Source organism: Sturnus vulgaris, chromosome 1 (genome assembly GCF_052056855.1).
Source record: "Sturnus vulgaris isolate bStuVul1 chromosome 1, bStuVul1.hap1, whole genome shotgun sequence".
Taxonomy (NCBI): domain Eukaryota; kingdom Metazoa; phylum Chordata; class Aves; order Passeriformes; family Sturnidae; genus Sturnus; species Sturnus vulgaris.
The window spans coordinates 44913165-44926483 of record NC_142243.1 but is presented as its reverse complement, the minus strand read 5'-3'; the positions used below and the strand labels follow the sequence as shown (position 1 = coordinate 44926483).

General features: G+C 43.2%; 1 protein-coding gene across 3 annotated transcripts in view; it reads left to right on the top strand.

Annotated features, from left to right (window-relative positions):
* LOC106854437 (C-C chemokine receptor type 8-like) overlaps positions 1 to 10031 on the top strand; it is a 40662-nt gene extending 30631 nt beyond the window's left edge. The window contains exons 3-5 of one of the 3 annotated variants that reach the window (XM_014878364.2): positions 1690 to 1755; positions 5728 to 5931; positions 8104 to 10031. In XM_014878364.2, coding sequence (XP_014733850.1) covers positions 8113 to 9168 — 1056 coding nt within the window. In that variant the 5' untranslated portion in view covers positions 1690 to 1755; positions 5728 to 5931; positions 8104 to 8112 and the 3' untranslated portion in view covers positions 9169 to 10031. Of the gene's footprint in view, positions 1 to 1689; positions 1756 to 5727 lie in introns of all 3 variants that reach the window. The other 2 variants (XM_088165275.1, XM_088165264.1) reach the window with 2 other exon arrangements.
* Positions 10032 to 13319: the final 3288 nt, after the last annotated feature.

Sequence of the window (13319 nt, the reverse complement as noted above, 5' to 3'; positions counted from 1 at the left end):
TTCCACTCACTGCTGACACTACTGTGAATGAGTTACTGTGCCGGGAGTTTTGCAACGCACTGATTTCTGCTTGGGTGAAACCAAACGATTGTGCAAGGCTGCAGCTGTCAGTGTTATAATCCTTGTGGCTTTGGTGCCGGCAGCGAAAAGCAGAGCATGGAGCAGAGTGAGCTCATCCAGGCCTCACCAGATACCTCCAGCTGCTTCTCCTACACAAACTCAGCAACAGTTTTTGGAGGATTCTCTGGCTCACAGCCTTTTTTATTTCACTGAGCATCTGCTGCAGGAGAGAGAGCCAGAACAATGCTCAATAGGTTTTTCCTGTGCACATTTGTACATGTCTGCATACACAAGCACTTTGTTATGGTAATACAACTCCACGTTTTAGTGCAGAGTGTCAATTTTTTTGCTGATCAAGATGAAAAGAAAAGTAAAAATTTCTGCCTGCTATCAGCAGAACAGATGCATATTAGTTCTACTGGAAAGTTTTTTAAGCTTTAAAGTCTGATTGATTTTGAGGAAGAAGGGTTAGAAGAAGAGGTTATTTATAAAACAAAATGCTATATTTGAAAATGCCACATTTGAAAATTATAAATGGCAATGTTCTGTCTGGAACTTCTCAGAATAAAGTATTTCAATTGTTCTTCCTTTCCCCCTTGATTTGGAGGGGAAAATCCTTTCCCCAAACAGCTTGGCACTTTCAGAGATATTTCAGTCAACAAAAATATACTTTTTTGGTGTCAAAAAACTCATCACTCAGAATCTTACCTGATCACAAAGTCTCACCCCCGCTTTGTACGTGGGCATACAAATACGTTATTCTCATCAAGAAAAGGAAGTGAACCTTCTGCCGTATGACATGTTTACCTCTACACTGGCAGTGGTCTGATGAAATGAATTTTCGTTAAGATAATGCGGTCCTGCTAAGATGGTGTGTTGATAGCTGATGCTGATAGACCCAAACATTGAGAAAAGAACTAAAGCAGGCAAGGATTCCTCAAAATATAGCCCATGTGTGGCATTTCCTCTTGTACCTCACAGGTGACTGCCAGCCCTGGGCATCCAGGGCTCTGTGTCACCCTTGCCCATCTCTGCTGCCTTGAAGAAGATGGGTGCAAGGGGTTCACTGAGGGTGTTGCAGTTGAGGAAGGGCAGTTGCTGGTCTATACAGGCAGGAGAGACACATAGAAGAGGCTCATTGGGACAGAGAGATGGCCAGGAGGAAGAATCTGGGGTGGGACAATCGTCAAACTACTTGCCAAGCTGCTCCCATGCTGCAGAGGATGTGCTCATCCTGACCTCCCACTGCTACCTTCTCCTGCAAAAATGAGCTGTCCTCATTGTTTTTCTCACCAACAGTGATGACTGTTGGTATTTTGGAAGGCATTTCAGCTGAATAACTCAGCATCTCATAACCCCTATTGCAATTAATCTTGTTTGTTTTCTTCTGCTGAACTAAGTAATCTCTTTCAATATGACAGAGTAAGCCCTCTGAGATGTAAAATGAGGGCAGATCTGAAAGGAAAAGGCCTCCTTTTGACTAAGAGACTTCTTTTATTTTACTGTTGAGCAAAGGCAGAGGAAAGTGATCTTCTTGGATATCAGCACCTGACTTGGCTGATTGCCACAGTTCTGAGATAAGTGGAAGCTGAGCATCGCATTGAAGTAAATGTGTCCTCCTCTTTCTAGATGCGTGGTATGTCAGCAAGCAGATCCAGGAAATACTTAGATTTTTCTTGGAAAATATCCTATCAGGTAGGCTCTCTCACTGCTTTTTTTGCTATATTTTCCTAATGGCTGCTACCCCAACGCCAGAGCCTGTGCCGTGGTGTCAGAAAGGTGCCTCCCATCCACCTTAGAGAACAAAAAGAGTGATACCAGGGCTTGTGGCCAGCACTTCTGCGGCCAAAGCAAGCTCTTGCTGGTGGGGTCTTCTGTGGCAACTACAGTTTCCTCTCTGTGTTCAAACTCAATTCATCTAGACCATCTGTAGGAAGAAGGAGAAGTTCCTACAAGAGCAGCAGCTCAGCTGATCATCACCTCCAGGCTGAGGAGCTGCAGGGATGGTACAGGATAAGGAAACCCTCTGGGGCTGATGTCAGAGGCTGAGCTGGTATGCATGGGGTGTCTCCACTGCCAGGGAACATTTCTGGCTATAGGAGATGGAGATGTGGCCATGCTGTTTGTCTCACAGCAAGATTCCTTTTGGTCCCAGCATTTGCCACAATCTTTCCATGAAACATAGGGCTTCAGTGAAGCATCACTTCCCAGACCTTGGGGCTCCGAGTAGTTTGGAGGAGTGGAAGTCTGCATTACTCTGATGTGCTGATCAATTTTGGGCTGGTTGTGTCTTCAGCTATAAGAAGGCTTGCATGGGAGTTCTTTCCACACTGAAGCAACTTTTCTGACAGAAGATAAAACAGCAGAAACTGCAACTTGGAGTGCAAATAAAGGAACGGCTGTGGTGGCAGCTAAAAGGGAAGCATGAGCAGTGTGGTGCACAGACACTGAAGGCTCCTCAGCTCTGCCATCTCTCTGGGGCTGTGGTGGCTGCTGCAGGCTGACTCTGACAGCTACTGTCAAAACATGAGCAGACAAAACAGAAAGCCCCTCATACAGCAATATTTTTGCTACGTTTTTAAACATGAATGGGGACTGCTTGCCCAGCCTTTTCACAAAGTGGTGATGCCATATGGCTCTTCCCTCCTGTGGCTCACGGCACTGAGTGGGTGCATGGACCCAAAATGGCCCTAAGCTGGAGCACCAGAGATAGCCACAGTCAGTTGTCTCTGTTTTGCTGTAAGGTATTTCTTTCTCACAGGAAATCCTGCAGGAATATGGAGAGTATCACTAAACCTAGTATTAGGAACCAACTAAAATTGAGCTGGAGGGGCACTGCAGGGCAGTAGTCAGGGCTCCTGGAGAAGGAAGCTCTGGAGTGGATTTTAGATAGGTTCTTAACAAACAGATTTGAGAACTTCTTGCTCCTCAGTTCCCACCCAGCACATTCGGAACATCCTGAGGCCCTGGGGAGGATTGCCTGCTGTCTGCTGTCCTATCCCTGGCTATGAGAGACCCTGGGTCATGCAGCCCCTTCAGACATTTAACCAAGGAACATTTTACACCAGCTGACTGTCTCTCCTCCCACAGCAATCCTGCTCCACAGCTCCAGTGCCACAGCAGCACTCACTTGAGCCCAAGGGAGTAAATATTGCTGTCGTATGGCTGTACTCTTTTAAGGTGAGACAATCCTCTTTTCCCCTGGCCATATCTTCACTGGATTGTCTGTATGTAGCAAACATATCCTTTCCATGATCTTGCTTTACCACACTGAGCCCTTGCACTACCCGTCCTGTCGCCTTGCAGCCTCTCTGCACCTCTTTCCGCTGGAGTTTAGCACTTTCGAGTGTAGCTGACCTTTAACTTCTGTGTTCCTAGCTTACCACTCTTGCTGGTTTACCACATTTTATTTGTTATCTCCTCAGGTGAGCTACAAGGGCCTGTGTGTTGGCTTGGTAGAAAGTTCATGTTTGACTGTGTAGCCCTTGTGTAACTCAGGGCTTGATGTTTGCTACTCACAGACTCAGAAAAAGTGTCGGGAAGGATACAAGGGATTACAGCCTGGCTCATAGCTGATATGAAGGAAATTGGAAATGTGTACCTCTCCCCCTTCCTCCACCAGATATCTTCTTCTGAGCGTTCAAGGGAAGTTCAGCACGCCTGCATCTTGCAGCACCCCACTTCTGTGAACACACTGGTGGTTATTTATCTCTGCTGCCCTTCAGCCCAAAGGGACTCTGTCTGCCCATGCGCCTCTTGGATTACCTGTAGGAGAGCCAGCAGGGCTCAGCATGGGGAGAAGAATAAAATCTGTCTGTGGGTTTTCCCTGTCCCCCAACACAGGCATCTCCTATTAGTTTTCATCATTGTAATTTTCTCCATTTCAGCCAACATCATGATTATTGTCTCTTCAGTTGTCAAGCCCACCCCTGTGGGTTTTACCTCCCACCCACCCTCTCACCTGCCAGTCAGAAACAGCACCTTTCCTAAACTCATCTCTACTCCATTCCCTTCACTGCTGTTGACAAATCACATCCTCTTCCTCCTTTCATGAATTCTCTTTCTCTGCTGAGAAAAGCTCGGGTTCTGGCAGTATGTCAGGAACACCAACTACCACAGAAGCAGTTGCAGGCACATAAACATTCCTGAAAGCCAGGTGGGCCAGGGACTCACACCTGTATATCACTTCCCAAAACACAGCAGAGCTACTCTTGGAAGGGTTACATCAAATCCATAATTCTACTCTTTTCTCCGAAACACCGGCCCCACCCCAATTTTTTCCATGCTCTCCTTATTACCAAGCTGTTATCCATGTGCCTTGGTCTGCCCAAAGTACAGCAGCCAGCCCAGCCATCCTCCAGCCATATCAGTCACCAGGCCTGCTGACTCCACTTTTAGCTTTTGTTCTCTTGAATTCAATCTCTTTTCCTCAGCTTTTAGGTCATCTGCATCTTCTTGCTTGCTTCAATTTTCTTTTACATTATGTCATACTGTGTGCTGTAACACCAGGACAGACTACTGACATATTATTAATCATACCATTAGTAGCTAGAGAATACACTCAAAGAAAGCGCTGCTGCAAAAATCTGAAAAACATATGAACAGAAAAAGAGGATCTGGTTTCTCTTGTTCATAGGACCAACTGGGTACTTGGAAGCAGGGTGATGCCCTGGTCACTGTTAGTATTTTGAATACCTCATGGGACAGGGTTTTTTTTACTGTGCTAATAACTAGTGCCAGGTTCTTTATTTCATTACTTCTTTTTTCTTCCAGCCTGTTTTCTCAGTTTTCTTTATCTTCTTGCCTGCAGTATTTATCTTTTCTTCTCTTTGAGAGTCTTTCACTACTCACTTATGTAACAGCAATCAGCAACCTGTAAAGGTACTTTGGACTGGAAAAACAACCAAAGAACATGTGAATAACTCCAATAAAAATCGTGGTTTGTATCTGCCACATACTTGTTTGGGACGTCCTGAGTGAACCTCTGGTATTCTCTGTGCTCTTGAAAGTCAGGAAAATTGTGCCTGTTGAGGCTAATGGACAAAAATTGTATCCTTTGTCTGACTTATAAAGCAACCCAATTTACAGTTTTAGTGTTCCACTAAAGTAATTTTAGTGTTCTGCTAAGTAATTTTAAGCAATTGAATAAAATAAAAAAATTTCAAGCCTGTCTTTGTTTCAATATTTTGTCCTTTTCCATCTTCAAGTCACTAAAAGAAACTTTAAAAAAACCCAAGGCAGCAAAGAAACTGAAATATCTCCACTAAATAAGAACTGATTAAAAAAGCTATGACAAAGTGGTATCAGTAGCTGTGAGTTTTTATTTTGCTCAAAATGCTAATGGGCTTTTAATAGGGAGGGATATAAGCAGATTGCAGTATACAAGTTGTTACTAGCTGAAGAAAATTAAAAACTAAAATAATGTGACCTGGAAATTATATATCAATTTCTGTAAAGAGCTGCAAATTTATTAGGGTGTCTCCTGTCATGGAGACATGTGAACTTTTAAATTTTTCACATAAATCATGGGAGGCTGTGAAGAATGGGGGTTTAGCAGACATGTCAAACTGAATGCTACCCATTACCGTGTTAAAGAAGAGATGCATTTGATTTTTGTTTCGCAGAAGGTGCCTGATAGCCCTCTCACTCTTTTCCTGTTTACCATAGATAGAAAATCTTCTATTTGCCTTCAAGCCTATCCTGTATCTGGCAGCTGCCCATTCGACAGCCGCATATCACCAAATCTTAGCCTTGTGCACAAGTGAAGTGAAGGTGAAGTAAACTCCCTGGAAACCCCTGAGCCTGAGCAGCAGGGGACGAGGAGAAGGGGGCCAGGGCCACCTGAGAGGGTAGAGGCTTCCTGCTTCAAAGGTAAAGTCCATCCATATTCAGTGTGCTATTACCGGGCTGACTGTGGCAACCAGGGGACCTGCAGCAGCCACCTCTCCCTTGATACCTTCTGTAAAAACTGCTTTTTCAGTTTGACTATTCTGCTGAGTGATGTGGAGAGGGGGGAAAATGGAAAATGCTGTGGCCTGGTTGGAAGCTGTTGAAGGCATTAATGGTGTAAGGGTGGTCTGAAGTAGAGCATCTCTGGTCTCTGTTCAGCCCAGGAAAACCACTCGAATTTTGCTGGAAGTAGACGCTTTACAGCTATAAATCTAGATTTATGTATCTCTACAACTCTATTTACAAATGTATAGATCTATATATCTATAACACAGTATTAATTATATTTTCAATATTTTTTAGTTTTGATAGTTGAATCTATGAACTGCTTTTAAGAGGTCCTTGACAGAAAATTAAGAAATGAGAGCCAGTACTGCATCAGTTAGTCACAATGTGTCAGTTTCACACATCAAAAGCATTTGCAGGAAATATTTTCTACCTTGATCTGCTGCTGCAAGAAGAGCCATTATCTAGTGATTCACCAACTAAATATTTGAAAGTTTATACCTTATACAAAGTTTAAATTAATAATGCAGATGTCCTAGCTACAAGCTAAGAGCTCAATATAGTAGAGAATTACACTGTCGATGTGGGCTGCAGCACGGCTTTTCTCTCATTATTTTTTATTTCTGAACAAGGAATTCTGTGGGCTTGAATGCTGTATTTGTAACAGTTTTCTCTGCATTGTGCATGCCAACTGAAACGGTTCTGGTGCCCCAAGGAAAGCTGAGGCAGGTCTGTGAGGCATGAGGAGCATCCATACCTAGAGCAGAGGATGGACACTGGCACTCCTCTGGGCTGCACACAGAGATCTTTCTGTTACCCCCACAAATGGCACAGCCAGGCAAGAAGGGGTGAATTGTGACTCCTTCCTATCAATACAAAAAGTTTTCACTGTTTTCTCTCTTTTTGTATCTCCAGGCAGTAATCTTTAATTCAGGAGAGCACATCATCTACTTCTATGCAATTAATCACTTCCATTCATGTTATTGCTTCATCTTAACAGCAATGACTATTTTAAGTTATTCTTCCTTCCTGGAAACTCAGTGTCTTCGAAGTTCTTTCAAGATGTGGTCAACCTGTAAGCAGGTGCAACACAGGTGCAGCACAGCCTAAACTTTTAAATGTCTCAGCAGTGAAAAACCAAACTCTTTTGAAAAAAATAATCACTTCTTAAAATGTGAACTCTCAAGTCTGGAAACCTTTTATAGGGGTCATGAACTGACATCTGAAACAATAAAAAAGTTGGCTAAAGCAATGACTCACTCTTGGAGAGTATGTCAGATTATTTTACTATTTTGAGGCTACCTTCACTGCAATTCTTCAGAAATGAGAGAGAGGAACCACTCCTGCTAATGTTTTGGTTTTCTCTACACTAAAAAATTGAAGTTGGACAGAACAGGCAGGAGCACTAAGCTGCTGTGATGTGGCAAAAGGCACAGCCAAGCTGCTCCCTAGCTGCCCTGGAGGCTGGTGGCAGCTCAGAGCTTGGCCCTGCAAGTGTTGCTGTGCAGCCCTGTGAACTCCTTGTTGGTGCAGAGATTTTTGTATACAATCCTGGACACATCCATGGAAAAGTAGCTTGCATGTCTCTGCACTCTGTGCAAGTACCTAGCCTTGAGCATCTCTGCTAAAAATGAGGTTATGCTGCTTGGTAATGGCTTCATCAGGCAAAACACTTTTATGAGGGTCTTTATGCTACAGGCAAAAGGCTTCCCCAGTCCAGGGAGCACAGGAAAATTGAGATCCTTAGATCAGATGCAGGATTTGTATTTTTTTAATCATTATGATTATTCAGAGATCTGAATTTTTCCCTGTCATTGTAATGATGAGGGGATTGTCCACTGGCACTAAAGCAGTTTCAGGGGAACAGAGAGCATCCCAGTGCTCACACTTACATGTGTATAGCAACAAGCAACAGGCTGCAGGGCAGCCCTTTGGGTGCTACAGGTGCTCTCATCCAGCCAATGAAATCAAGACTGCATTTTGTAGTCCCCCTCTGGCTCAACACAGCACAGGCAGAAGCAGAAGCTGCCATGGGAGTGCTGTGCCAGGACAGCCAGACATTTTTAACCCTTTCTCTTTCCTACACAGGTATCTGAGATGAATCCCACCAGCCAATTCCTTGGCACGACAGAATATGACTATGGATACGATGAAAACACTGCTCCGTGTAACGAAGGAAACAACTTTGGCAGGTTTAAATCCCTATTTCTGCCAATTCTTTACTGCCTTGTGTTTGTCTTCTGCCTTGTGGGAAACTCCTTGGTCCTCTGGGTTCTCCTGACCAGGAAAAGGCTGACAACAATGACTGACATCTGCCTGCTGAACCTTGCAGCCTCTGATCTCCTCTTCGTTTTGCCCCTCCCTTTCCAAGCCCACTATGCTTCAGACCAGTGGGTTTTTGGCAATGCCATGTGTAAGATAATGGCTGGTATTTACTACACAGGTTTTTATAGCAGTATTTTCTTTATAACCCTCATGAGCATAGACAGGTACATAGCAATTGTCCATGCTGTCTATGCCATGAGGATACGGACAGCCACTTGTGGCATAATTATCAGCTTGATCCTGTGGCTGGTGGCTGGCTTGGCCTCTGTACCCAATATCATGTTCAGCCAGGAGATGGAGATCGAACAGGCTTTGCAGTGTGTCCCCACATACCCCCCAGGTGACAATACCTGGAAGGTTGCTTTCCAGTTTGCAGCCAATGTCTTGGGCCTCTTGATTCCCTTTAGCATCCTCGTTTGCTGCTACACTCAGATACTAAAAAACCTGCAAAAATGCAAAAACCGGAACAAGGTCAAGGCAATCAAGATGATCTTCATCATCGTCATAGTTTTCTTCCTTTTCTGGACTCCTTTCAACATCGCGCTGTTCCTCGACTCCCTGCAGAGCCTGCACATCATCAATGACTGCAAGGCCAGCTCCCAGATAGCACTGGCCCTGCAGGTGACAGAAACCATCTCCTTCATCCACTGCTGCCTGAACCCCATCATCTACGCCTTCGCTGGCGTGACCTTCAAGGCCCATCTTAAAGGACTCCTTCAGTCCTGTGGTCGTGCCCTCTCCAGCCCTGCCAGAGGTGCCGGCACGGGACAGTCATTTTCAGCACCCACCCAGCTCTCTGGCTGGTCTGACAGTGCAGGGGTCCTGTGAGCACACCTGAGCCACCTTCTGCTGGTGTGAGGGGCTGGCCAAAGGTCTGCTGTGGGCCTGGAGGTTGTACCATGTGTGCAGCATCCCCTGGGAGGTGCAGTATGCCTGTGTCTCCTGATGGGATACGCTGTGAACTGCCACATAAGAACTTGTGACATTGATTTCCCAAGAGAACCAGAGCATTTGTAAAATGGTGGCCATACATTGCCACAGAATAATTTTCAATTAAGTTTTAGAGATCTTTTAATACACTTCAGTAAGCAGGCTGCTTCCTCTAATATCTATTTTCTCCTCTGACAAAATTGTCGCTTCTGCCTCAGCCCCAAGTATGCTCTGCCCTGTGGAAGCTAAATCCCTGGGACAAGTGTGTGACACCCCTCTGGAAAGTGGGGAAGTGGACAGGCATGGGATTGCTTCCTATTGCAAAGAGGGAATCACCTCAGACCCTGTCACAGTTTCCCCTGTGCCTCAGCTCCCAGATGAAAAACCCCCTCAGCTCAGGACCCTGTTGGTTGTGGGATGGTCCCTGGGGCACAGTCCTGGAATCCTTGGAACCGCTGCCACCCAGAGCAGCCTTTGGTAGTGATGTCTCCAAAAATAACAAAGCAATGGCTCCAGGTATCCTCTATACTGGTCACTCGTGGAGGCTCCTACACTTGAAAATGTTGTCCTCAGAGCAGGTGGGGGCTCTGCATCCCCTCTGGAGCTGTGGGAGCCCCAGCTCTGTGCCTCCAGTGCTCGCTGCTAAGTGTAACCATCATAAAATTACCTGGAGCAAAGTAGGCTCAATCTCTTTTCCCAAATGTCTTTATTTTCTGCCATTTTAAAAAAGCTTTCTTTGAATAAACATTAGCTACACCTTTTTTGTCTTGGTTCATGATAGTCTGCCTAATGATCACAAGCCTCAATTAGGATAAGGAAACTTTGAGTTTGCTTATTTTTGAGTGGATATCACATAAAATGTGTCTAATGGAATTGAGAGGCACCCTGAAGCTCTTCAGCAAAATAAATCTTATCTTCACTTTTCTGCTGAGGAAGCTTTGTTCTCTATATCCCAGTAAAAATTCACAGGGGAAAAAATAACATTTATATTGAGGTAGTATTACTGAAAACTCATTTTTAAAAGTTAATCAAGAGAATACCTGGAATCAGGGAAAAACACAGCCTGAATATTGTCAAAGATTTTATTTTTTAAAGGTAATAAAAAATTTAAATATTTTCCTAATTCTACCTTTCCTTCTGAAAATATAATTGAATGTTTTCATCCTTCCTAAAAGTTTTTTAAAAAATTAATCTTGGTGCCAAAATATTCTTGCTATTAACTATATGGCATAGAAGATACCTTTTTCTTTTATTATAGATAGCATAAGAAACATTTCTAGGTTTTATTCCTCAATGGATAAGAAATGCCCTGCAACTCTATTATAATATTGTTTTACTTCTCAGAAAACTTGTATTTAGAAATAAAACTCTCTGTTTGTGCATTTCTGTGGGGTTTTTTGGGCTGCATAGGGACTTTAATGATTGAAAAGAAATGTGGGTCAGCATCTCACGTCAGGTATCTTCTCCCTGCGGTCAGATTTTGGAGTTTGGATAAAAGTATTTCTGTTTAAAATATTCAGTGACACTTACCATCGTTTTACTTGTTGATCTTCCAGATCAGGAAGGAAGAAGAAACAGAACTTATATCAATATATTCTGCTTTAATTGATATTTTGAGAAGAAGGCATAATGGAAATGTCTGACCAGCCCTCACCCACTGGCATTTTCCCAATAAGCAGTAAGATTCTCTCCAGGTTACAAGACAAGGGTCAAACTCTGGTTTCTCTTTTCTGTTTTTTTGTACAGCAATGCTCTGTGTGTGTGTGCAGTAGCAGAACTTACCCCAAATGATATGTGAAGCCTTTACAAAAGAGGAAAAAGTGTGCTTTGCTGGGCCCACTGAAGAGTTCCCCCCTCCTCATCTTCCCCTTCTGTATTTAAAAGACATGTATTTAAGAATTCAGGAAGGTAGATCCAAGCCCCACATCCTCTGCCCAAGCACAGATAATCACTCACAGACCCAGACTGCAGATTCTGAGGACACTTCCCTTCAGCAGGCTCCTCCTCTGTATAATCTGACTGCAAAAAGGAATAATACATGTAGGTATTTTGCCCCTTTTATTGTAAGAACTACCAGAACACAAATGCAGACACAAATGCACCCAGCTTCACCCCAAAGCACTTTCACAAAGCAGAACACCCAGAAGCATTGTGCCTCTTCTCTAAACATAAAATTTACTTCTAATGGTTTGGACCACAACACTTTATGCTACTCTTATATGTGATGGAAAGAATCTGTGGAGACAATAAATAATGTTCAAAAATTTTTGCACTTATATGCACTGATACAGTTCTGGAAAAGAGCACTACATTCACAGGATAATAATAATGACCTGGTAGTGCTGTTTCTTCAATTATACATTTTTTTAGGCAGAAACTTCTCAACGACAATCTACTTTTCTCTGCAGGTGTAATAATCTTGGAATAAATCAGGTAGCAGATGCACTATTTCCTCAGTTCAAGGGTTCTGACACACAGTAAAAATGGTAAAAGAAATTTTGCAATCTACTCATAACCAGATCAGTTAGTTTTCATGTGCTGAGAGGTTGTTGTATACCTGCATATAGCTGCAAATACTACTGCAAAAGTGCCAAGTAACAGTCAGGTTTAATGTCACCCAGATTTCCTGGGGGTGGGTGTGATACTGTGTATATATATGCCAAAATATATAGCTCAGTCTTGTTCCACTAAATTAGTGAAAACGTGATCACTATTCAGAAGGGGATGGAATAAGGAAATTATTGCTGTTTGTAGAACAGATCTTCTAATGAGATGTTACACATCTAAGGTAATTAAAAGCTGTATTGAAACCATTGTTATCAGATTGCCAGTTAAACTACCGAATACCACTTTTCACATTTAGTAACATTTCTCTACCTAGTTCTGAACTCTGTGTTCTGAAGGGTTTTAAACTTTCTAGATATTGATTTTCATCTAACATGTTTCACAGACCTCTCTGCTTCATTTTTCTTTGTCCTTTTGTAGCATGATGCCTATGGCACTGTGACCTTATCCAGGTCTGACCTCACTCTACTCCAAGGCCTCTTGGCCAAGTGTGCACATCCTCAAAAACACCTCCCAGACCTTTAAAGTAGGTGACTATACTAATACTGTGCAAAGCACTGCAAAGGAGCACTGACAGTTAGAAAAGCAAAATAAAAGTGTGTATTGTGGTGCTCTTTGTGAATCCGTCTGGCTTTTCTCCAACCTATGATTGCCAAGTTCAGAGCTTTCACAGTGTTCCTCAGTTCTATTACCATGGGATAGCCCCAAACTTAAGAAGGTGTGAGACTGAATTTCAGATATCCTCCATTTGGTCCACCCTCCCAGGCTAGGGTCATGTTTGAGATCCACCACTGAACTCAGTATGGCAGGATACAGCACTCATTGGGAATTCCCATAATATTTCCCAGGGCTTGACATCAGAGTTGAAAAGATCCAGGTAAGAAGTATGTATTACCTCAGTCTCTTATTTAAGCTCAAGTTATAAAGAAGGATATTAAGAATAGTCAAAATCGATGACATTGCTCATTTGTGGCCACACACTATAACTATTTGTAGTCCTTACACTGGAATCTTGTCCACAGAAACACATCTCGCACCATCTTCAGCCTCATACCTTGTGTGGGTTTTGCTCCTCTTAATTAGAAATACATTATAACCAAAATACATTATCCAGTGCAAACCCCAGATGCATTAATAAATTAACCCAGAAGTGAGATACAAAACTTTCTGTGGTTTGCAATTTCTGCTGTAATGACCTCAGAATGCCACTAAGTTCCAAAACGTGCCTGACTTTAACTTTCTTTAGGAACCCGAAAATCTCAGAGATCTGCTCACCACTCTGGTGGCCCTTAGGTGACTCTTGTGCCCAACTAGCAGTTCCTTTCTTTCTCTTGGCCTGACGAAGATAATCAGAAGATAATCTTTCATCCATCCCAGTGCACTCCAGCGTCAGCTGGTCAGTCTGTTTCTCCCCCTAGAGAGTCATCCTGTTCTCTTCCTTCACACCGATTCTCAAACTGCTTTCACTTGTCACAGCATTCTGA